Genomic DNA, 9,265 nt, shown 5'->3' with positions numbered 1-9,265 from the left:
AAACCTACCGTCGGAGTGGGTCTCTTGAACATCAACTGCGGTTGAAGGAAATCCGAGAAGTCTAGACTGATACGAATATCTTATGACTTAATGAAAACTGAATGCTGCCTGAGCAAGTAGTAGTAGAGAAAATAGAGAAGCTGTGGCCAGAATCCGGGCTCGCAAATTTTACGATCAGATGTTGATGAAACGCGATGGATGCACAATGATCACTTACGCGAAAGCCGATTCCCTCAAAATCCAGGGGATCAAATTCTACTACTCACATGCTGCACATGGCAATCAAGTTTGTTTTCGCTGATAAGTTCGTGAAAAATGAAGATTTGGCAAGGGATCTATAAGATCATAAATTCGAAAGTATACAGGGGAGTGCTCCAACAAACGAATCATTAATTCCCATTAGATCCCATCATGGTCCAGTTATGTTTCGGCCAGATCTACTCAGCTATACTATTACAGCAAGGACGTGCTATAATGGTGCAACGACAATGGAGTCCAGTTCCGTCGAATAGAGAAGTATTGGGAGATAACGAAGTGAAAGTGAACGGTATTAAAAGATTATTAAAGATATATTTAATTAATCACTTCGCAATTTATAGCGGACGTCTCCTGTATTTCCCACGTTTATGAATGGGAACTTTCATGAGTAACTGTGAATGAGCGATAAAACTGCGATTTAGCATAATTATTGACTACATTCAAAGTGCGATTATGGTTAGTCGCATACCATTGAGTAACTTTCTTTTGTTAAGTTGTACTTTTTATAAAAGTACGTTCCTAATAAAGTTGCATAATATTTAAACTAAGGTGTACTTTGCCTTATATACGTGTGCTTGAAAACAGTGCAATTTAATTGTGAATTTACCTGCAACTGCAGTTGCGATCGATTTATTGTTGCTTTTCGCTGTTTGGTACTGGTTGCTATTAAATAAAGTCACGAAGAATATATTCAACTGAATCCGCGTAGTTCGATGGCTCCCACCGGTCGGTGGCTGTATCGAGCAGCCGAACAAGCCTCTTCTGTTGTTGGTCAGGCCGCGGGTGAAAAAGTGTCTCAACCAAAGGATTTCTCATCTGAAGCGCGAAAAACTGACGAACGGAAAACGGCAAGCAACAGGAAGAAGGCAAAAATCAGCATCAGCAGCAGCACACGTACAGCCACGAACCTGTAGTAGGTACACTTGCGCGCATGAACATGCATAAAGTGTGCCTGTTATCCTGTGGCAAATGGCGCCTAACGGTAGTGGGTGGGCGGAAACACTGCAAAGGGCGAAGTGAAAGCAAAGTAAAAATAAAACAATATTACGCTATAATCATAGAAATGGAGAGAGAATGGTATAAGCCCTTCGGGGCAGCGTGAAGCTTCCATTCGCTAAATGACTTCGGGTTGCCTTTACAGCTATCCCGTGTAGTTTGTACGGAATAGGTGGGCAGGAAAATGTGGGCAACGAACGGTGGGCTCCGCTGGAGCATGCGAGGCAAACAGAACAAGAAGAAAAAAAAAAATACGCGAATAATCATGATAATAATCAGAAAACTCACAACACAACCGGATTTATGTTGATGCGCTTACGGGTGCTGAGTTGAAGTGATTTATGAAGAGTTACCAGTATATGCAGTAGCCACGGTGGCGTCGATAAGCGTCGACGAAAGTTCACTTGAAATGGTGACCCATCGATTTTTTAGAAAAGTTAATTCAGTTGATCATTTCTTTTTTGTAAAAGTTATCTAGATTTGCGATCAAAACAAATATGAAACTCACCATATTTTATTTTTAGAAATTTTTAACAAAAAAATTCATCCGTAGGATGTTTTGAAACGTGTTACGAAAAACTCACACTAGATTAAGTAAACTTTAAAGCCATCTCCTCCACGTCTACGCCCGTGAGCCACAAGTTGGGAGCATTTGTCGGAAAAAAATGTGAAATATCAACGCACGGATAGCAAACCTCCTCCTCCTTTGCTTGCTCCTTCCTAGCTATCACATATTTCATATGGCTCTGGTGCTTTTGGACGGACAAATACGGTATCTTAGTAAGTGATTCTCCATTTTTTTTTCGCGCAAGGGAAGGAAGGATTCTTGCAGGCTCGCTCGAGTGGGAAAAAAGTTGCAGAACAAAAGAATTCATAGAATATCAGAAATTAAAAACTTATCCTCTCCGGGCAAATTTAAATGCTTCTTTGTTTTCTTCCTGATGTGCATAGCAGCCACGGGACGAGTTGTTGCAAGAACTGGACGCAGTCTAGCTGTTGCTTCTGAGCTGCAAAAAAAGCCTGGAATGATTACTACGGCATGGGTGCAGGAATCGAAACGAGTATCGGGAAAGTGCAGGAAAAAGTTGCAAGAAGTCGACGGGGAAAAAATTGAGCAGGACAGAAAAATGGGTCTCGTGGACAGCTCTGAGGTATTACCGTTTTAATTCTTTGTGATGACTTGTCAAAATGGTTTGAATAATAATAGGCGGAATGCGGGGGATGCTGGCTGCTGGAAGCATTTTCCGCCGCCGAGCTCATCTGTGCGACCAACCGGAAGCAGGCTGGATTCAACGGATCGTTGGATTTTAATTTACGGCTAGTTTGATCTCGTCGGAAAACAAACGAATGAGCACGGTGCTGCTCCGAGATGCGTAAAAGCTGATGAAACAACAAAGACCCATCATCAGTGAAGCCATCGGCTGGCCGGCAGGCAGTGAGCTGTAGTGCGTCTAGAAAAAGCAAAAAATTACATTTGTCTTTCATGTTATGCAATCGAAAAGAAGCTCTTTAGAAGACACTTCAGATTGTGTATTGTTTCATGTTGGGAGTTCAGACAACCTTAAATGCAAAAATGGGTGGTAACTTCCAAACGTTAGTTTTTACTTTAAAAGTGCCACTTCTAAAATAAACACAAAATAGTCCAAAGTTGCAGTTGCTATTTGCCTAAAACTAAGCTAAAAATGTTGGTTAAGATGCGAGTTTTTGGTAATGTCATGCAACTGATTGTCGATTTCGATTAAACGTGATAATTTCAGCTTAAGTGATTATAATTAGTAGCTGGTATTGGAGCCAAATCTTTTTCCATGGAGCATCTTTTTGAGATTTGCAAACTGGCAGATGAAGTAGACTCGGTGACTAACTCAAACAATAAATGTTTTTATGTTAAAACGAGAGAAACCGAGAGAATGACAACGCCCGAGAGAACCTATGGAACATTTTTGTTGTACAATTGTTTATCAAGAGCTTGTTCGACGGTATTAGCTATATAACAGCTGAACAAGCTACTCTTAAACTAAAATGTTTGTTGGGAATGACAAAACCCATCGGAAGGACAATGACAGAATGACAGAACCCTAGACAATGACAGAACTCAAGAGAATGACAGTACCGCAGACATCAACAGAGCCCAAGAGAATGATAGAATCCGAAGGAAGGACAGAAGCCAAAAAAAGACAGAACCTGAAACAACGATAGAAACTGAGAGAATGACAGAACACGCGACAACGATAGAATCTGAGAGAATGACAGAACCCGAGATAACGACAGAACTGCAGAAAATTTTAGAGAATAACTGATCCTTAGAAATGACAAAACCCGAGAGAATGACAGAACTCAATTGAATGAGAAAACATGGGAGAATGACAGAGTCCGAGGGAATGACAGAACATTAGACAATTTTAGAACTCGAGAGAATGACAGAAACCGAGAGAATGAACCTAAGAGGACTATGAAACTAGAGAAAATAATGGACCCAAGGGAATCCCAAAACCCAAGAGAATAACAGAACCCGCAACAACAATAGAATAAGAGGGAATGACAAATCGAGATAAAGACGGAACCCGAGAGAATGATTAAAATCAAGAGAATCTTAGAGAATAAAAATACGACACAATGAGAGAACCCGAGAGAATGGCTGACAATGACAGAATGACAGATCCCCAGACAACAACAGAACTCAAGAGAATGACAGTACCCGAGACAACGATGGAGCACAATAAAATGGCAGAACCCTAGGGAATGCCAGAACTCGAAAACATGGTAAGCAAGCCTTGGGCATAAATATCTTTGTACGACTTGAGTCTTCTTTATCGACAGACTTCACAGCCGGCTGTTAGAGTATAGGACAGTTACGGGGCTATTCCAACAATCCTACTAACTCTATCTAGCAGCACCGCCTAGCCGAGGTTCGAATATACGACGACTGGCTTGTTAGACCAGCATCGTACCTCAAAGCTAACTGGGTGGTTACCCGAAAAAATGACAGAACGTGAAACAACGACAGAACCCGAGAGAATGACAGAACACGCGACAACGATAGAATCCGAGAGAATGACAGAACCCGAGATAACGTCAGAACTGGAAAAAATCCCAGAGAATGAGACGACTTAAGAGAATGAGAGAATGCGAAAATCTTAAAAAGTTGAGAACCCGAGAGAAAGGCAGAACTCGAAGGATACATAGAACCTGAGAGAAGGGTAGAATCCGCGACAATGACAAAACAACGAGAGAATCCGAAAGAACTACAAAGCCCAAGGGAATGGCAGAAACAGTAAGATTGGCAGAGCACGAAGAAACGATAGAACACGAGACAACGAGAGAACCCGAGATAATGGCCCGTATGAAAAAAAAAAACAGTTGACTATGCTTTTCCCATGTTAACCTGAAGGGAGAAGTAAAGCAATCACTTTTATGCATGCGGCTTGGTGAGAAAGCTCGAGATAATGACAAGACCTAAGAGAATGACAAAACCCGAGAGAATCATAGAACCCGAGAGAATGGCAGAACCCCAGATAACTTCAGAACCCGGGTGAATAACAAAGCCCGAGAAAATGAAGGAGAAATGAAAGAGAAGACTGAGAATATTTCTATGGCGCATTAACAATGTACAATTTGAGAAAAACTTAAGTCAGCAATTAAGATGGAATTATGACTTAGGAAAAAAGAAACCCAACTACCCTACAAGCACAGTTGTGACAATCGATATATGACCAATTTCAGTCATAACTGAGTTGCTATAACTAGAAGGGCCAAAAGTGTACTGCTTGGGTAATTGATTCACAGAAAATCGGGGCAAAATCTAGATAAACGTTTATTAAATTTTGGGTTAGTTTTGAGCTTTGACTTTCTAGTTTATTTTCTTCTGTTTTTCTATTTATCGTTTGTGTTTCTTTTCACTTATTATTTGTCAGTTAAGTCTCCATATTTGTTTGTTGTATCAATCCTATTATGTTTTTATTGCTACATTTTCGTCTTCGATTGATTTTGTTTATAGATCCGTGAGTAAAATTTACTTTACAATCTATGATCTCGACGCCATAGATTGATTCAAATTCAGCTCAGTTTCGTTTGGGTTTTGTTCATTTTAGATAACTAATTTTATGTTGATTGTTTCGACCAAACAGTGTTTCATTCAAAATTTTTGTAAATTCGCGCTTCCAATTTTTTTACCTTATGCAAATAATTGCTTTGGCCTATCGAAAAGATGCCCTTTGTTTGATCGTTCTGTATTTACTTTTCTTCCCAACAATGTAACAAGTGTTAGCAGCCACCGTCTGCTGAATTAGGCTTTTTGTGTACGTAATTTACCATAGTAATGTAAACAGTAAGTACAGCAAAATCTTATCTTTCATAAACAGTGTTTCCTACTTCTAGCACCCACCATCCTGCCTTTCAATCTGTACAATATCAGCAATGTTTGCCTTATCGTCTAAAAGTAATTATTATCCTGTTTGGTCCATGTTCATCCATTCGTTGGCTTTTAAAGAAACGTGGCCTTAAATTTCTACTAATCGTTCTCTTTTTCTCTTCACAGGTTTTCTAAAAAATTTATCATTCCGGGTCTTATCAGCGCAGATCACACACATGCCACCAGAGAATCTCCTGACATAATATATTTTACACTAATTCCACAGGCAGTTTGACCGTTTTTCTAACAAAAAAAAACTAATACAATTTTATTACTTTTTTGCTCCGTTTTTCCGATCCCAAAATATGCAGGACCTCGCGAACTGGCTTCCCGTTTTTTTTCTCGAACCCACACCGACCGTAGCTAAAACCTCCTCCTCCTCCTTCGAACTCCTCACCGTAACGCCGGCCCAGAGTGCCGCCATCCTGTTTCGAGCCGAGGCCGTTCGAGCGAAACTTTATCCTCCGGCAGGGATCTGGTAGCGTAATATGACAGAGGGTGCCACGTCCCTAGCGGTTGAATGTCTAGATAATACGCTGGATGTTGTTGATCACCACCAGGAGCACCAGGACGCACCGAGGACGACCAGTGTCGAGCTTAGCCTGCTGAAGCAGCAAAACGCGGAAACGGAACCGGCGGGGGATTGCACACAGAAGCAGCACCAGCACCAGCAAGTGGTCGAAATGACGCAGAATAAGGTGAGTCCGTGTATGAGTGTGTGGGTGCTGCCGGTAAACTAACTTTCAGGATTAGTTTTATCGAGTGATAAGCCGCTGAACAGCCGGAAGCCCGACCTGGTGATGGTTTAGCATATGTAGCACGTCAGAGTTTAGTTCAGCATATGAATGAATGAAACCATTTTAAAGTGGCATTATTTTGCCTACTTTGCTTTTAATTTTATGGTCTCGTTATTTCCGTCAAATTTAACCAATTAAGTGGTTGTTTCTTTTCAAATTTCTATCGTTAGGTAGCGAAGAAGGAGGCGCAGCCGGAACGTGGTTCTTGGGGCTCGAAATTGGACTTCATCCTGTCCGTAGTTGGGTTGGCCATCGGATTGGGCAATGTGTGGCGTTTTCCTTATCTCTGCTACAAAAACGGTGGCGGAGCGTTCCTGATACCGTACTTCGTTACGCTGTTCCTGGCCGGTATACCGATGTTCTTCATGGAGTTGGCGTTGGGTCAAATGTTGACCATCGGAGGGCTGGGCGTGTTCAAGATTGCTCCCATATTCAAAGGTAGGAGGTTCTAGCCCGAATGGGAAAAAGTGTGCTATAATTAATTCGACTCTTGATCGTTTGAACAGGTATTGGTTATGCGGCAGCCGTAATGTCCTGTTGGATGAACGTCTACTACATCGTCATTTTGGCGTGGGCCATATTTTACTTCTTCATGTCGTTGCGTATTGGTAAGTTGTGCGTTTGTTCGATTGGTTTGGAACTTTTCTGTAGCTTTTGTTTTGCCGGACAGATGTTCCGTGGCGTACCTGCGATAATGCATGGAATTCGGTAAATTGTGTGAACCCCTACGACCGAAAGAATCTTCTCTGCTGGGAAACGCTGGGGGTCAACAATACGCTTACGAAAATTTGTTCGCTAAACTCGAACAACGTGTCGATATCCGACATGTCGGATCCGGTTAAGGAATTCTGGGAGTAAGTTATGATTCATTGTTGTCTTCGCAGACCGATACTTATGTGGATCTTTTCAGGCGTCGTACTCTGATGATTTCGGACGGAATTGATCAGGTTGGATCTATCCGTTGGGAACTCGCCGGTACCCTTTTGCTGGTGTGGATCCTTTGTTATTTCTGTATCTGGAAGGGTGTCAAATGGACCGGCAAGGTCGTCTACTTCACTGCCCTGTTTCCGTACTTCTTGCTGACGATTCTGCTGATCCGTGGTATCACTTTGCCAGGTGCCTTCGAGGGCATTAAGTTCTACGTTAGCCCTAATCTATCGAAATTATCAGAGTCGGAGGTATGCCAGGTGTCACTCAAATCAATCTCAAATTTATTAGGAAAATTTAATTTACAATGCAGGTATGGATTGATGCCGTCACGCAAATTTTCTTCTCGTATGGACTCGGTCTGGGAACACTGGTCGCTTTGGGTAGTTACAACAAATTCAACAACAATGTTTACAAGTAAGATTTTCTCCCGCAAAAATACATGAGTGTTTAAGCTGCTCATTGTTTTTAACAGGGACGCATTGATCGTATGCGCAGTAAACTCCAGTACCAGTATGTTTGCTGGATTTGTAATCTTCTCGGTGGTTGGCTTTATGGCACACGAACAGCAGCGACCCGTCGCAGAGGTTGCCGCTTCCGGTCCTGGACTGGCATTCTTGGCGTATCCTTCGGCAGTGCTTCAGCTTCCCGGGGCACCGCTGTGGTCGTGTCTGTTCTTCTTTATGCTGCTGTTAATTGGTCTCGATTCGCAGTTCTGCACGATGGAAGGCTTCATCACGGCCGTCATCGACGAGTGGCCGCATCTGCTGAGGAGACGCAAGGAAGTGTTCATTGCCGTTGTCTGTTTCATAAGTTACCTGGTAGGATTAACGTGTATTACTGAGGTGGGTATTCGATGGGAATTTTCTCGAAAGAATAATCGATAGTGAACGGGTGTATTTCCTCCGAGTAGGGCGGTATGTATGTGTTCCAAATTCTCGACTCGTACGCGGTCAGTGGCTTCTGTTTGCTGTTCTTGATGTTCTTCGAGTGTATCTCGATCGCATGGGCATTCGGTGTGGACCGCTTCTATGATGGCATTAAGGATATGATCGGCTATTATCCGTTGGCCTGGTGGAAATTCTGCTGGGTTATCACGACCCCGGCGATCTGTATTGTGAGTATTGTACCCGGTTGACCGGAACTGGTTGAAACAGGTAATTGGTTTTCAAAACTGACTGGAAAAGGTTAGGCGGGAACTGCGAATGGATGAGGATTTTTTTGAATGAGTGAAGTTTCAGGCTTCGTGGGATAGGAACAGAGGACCGTCGTGGGAAGCTGCGTTCTGGTAATTTTGGAATAGATTGCTCTGATTTTTTCGTTTTAGCAGTTGCCAAGCTTACGCCATAGATGGATGACTATCAGAAAAGAAGCTGAAAAGAGGTTCAATTCGTATGAATTTCCCCACATTTGGTTCTATGAAACCTGCAACTTTATTGTAAAGTAAATAAATGAATTATAAATTATTATTAGAACTGAGTACATACATTCAATATTAATATCACAAATCCGTTCTTGGTATCTGTTTATTATCATCTTAGAGTATTTCGCGTGTTTCCGTTCTTTTCCCTAACAGTAAGATAACTAGCTAAAGTAAGTATATTGATGACATGATTTACGATTTTACAATTGATACAAAGCTTAACCCTTCTGTGGCTTATCTGCTTCTGTCTTGAGAGTGGAGATGTGGAATCAAATTGAAGTAACATTTTTAGTTCTAAATCCTGTTGAATCCATTTATTCCTGCAAACATTTCTACGATTTATAAAATTCTGGACCTTGCTAAGAAAGATATTTGCATTTATGTAATTTAAATCTTCAAAAAGCTTCAAAATATTCTATGTCGATAAAAATGTGTAAAAAGTCTAGTGACCGTTTG

At 41.6% G+C, this 9,265-nt stretch overlaps 1 protein-coding gene across 1 annotated transcript; it reads left to right on the top strand.

The window, feature by feature from the left end:
- Positions 1 to 6,130: 6,130 nt before the first annotated feature.
- LOC128741827 (sodium- and chloride-dependent GABA transporter 1) lies at positions 6,131 to 8,810 on the top strand. Its single transcript, XM_053837910.1, has 8 exons — positions 6,131 to 6,360; positions 6,630 to 6,897; positions 6,966 to 7,067; positions 7,130 to 7,313; positions 7,370 to 7,637; positions 7,700 to 7,803; positions 7,862 to 8,231; positions 8,300 to 8,810. The coding sequence occupies exons 1-8, from the start codon at positions 6,151 to 6,153 to the stop codon at positions 8,522 to 8,524; spliced, it is 1,731 nt and encodes a 576-aa protein (XP_053693885.1). The 5' UTR covers positions 6,131 to 6,150; the 3' UTR covers positions 8,525 to 8,810.
- The last annotated feature ends 455 nt before the right edge of the window (positions 8,811 to 9,265 follow it).

Source organism: Sabethes cyaneus, chromosome 3 (assembly GCF_943734655.1).
Source record: "Sabethes cyaneus chromosome 3, idSabCyanKW18_F2, whole genome shotgun sequence".
NCBI classification, from domain to species: Eukaryota; Metazoa; Arthropoda; class Insecta; order Diptera; family Culicidae; genus Sabethes; species Sabethes cyaneus.
The sequence above is the reverse complement of the archived record's forward strand: the minus strand, read 5'-3'. Positions and strand labels throughout refer to the sequence as shown.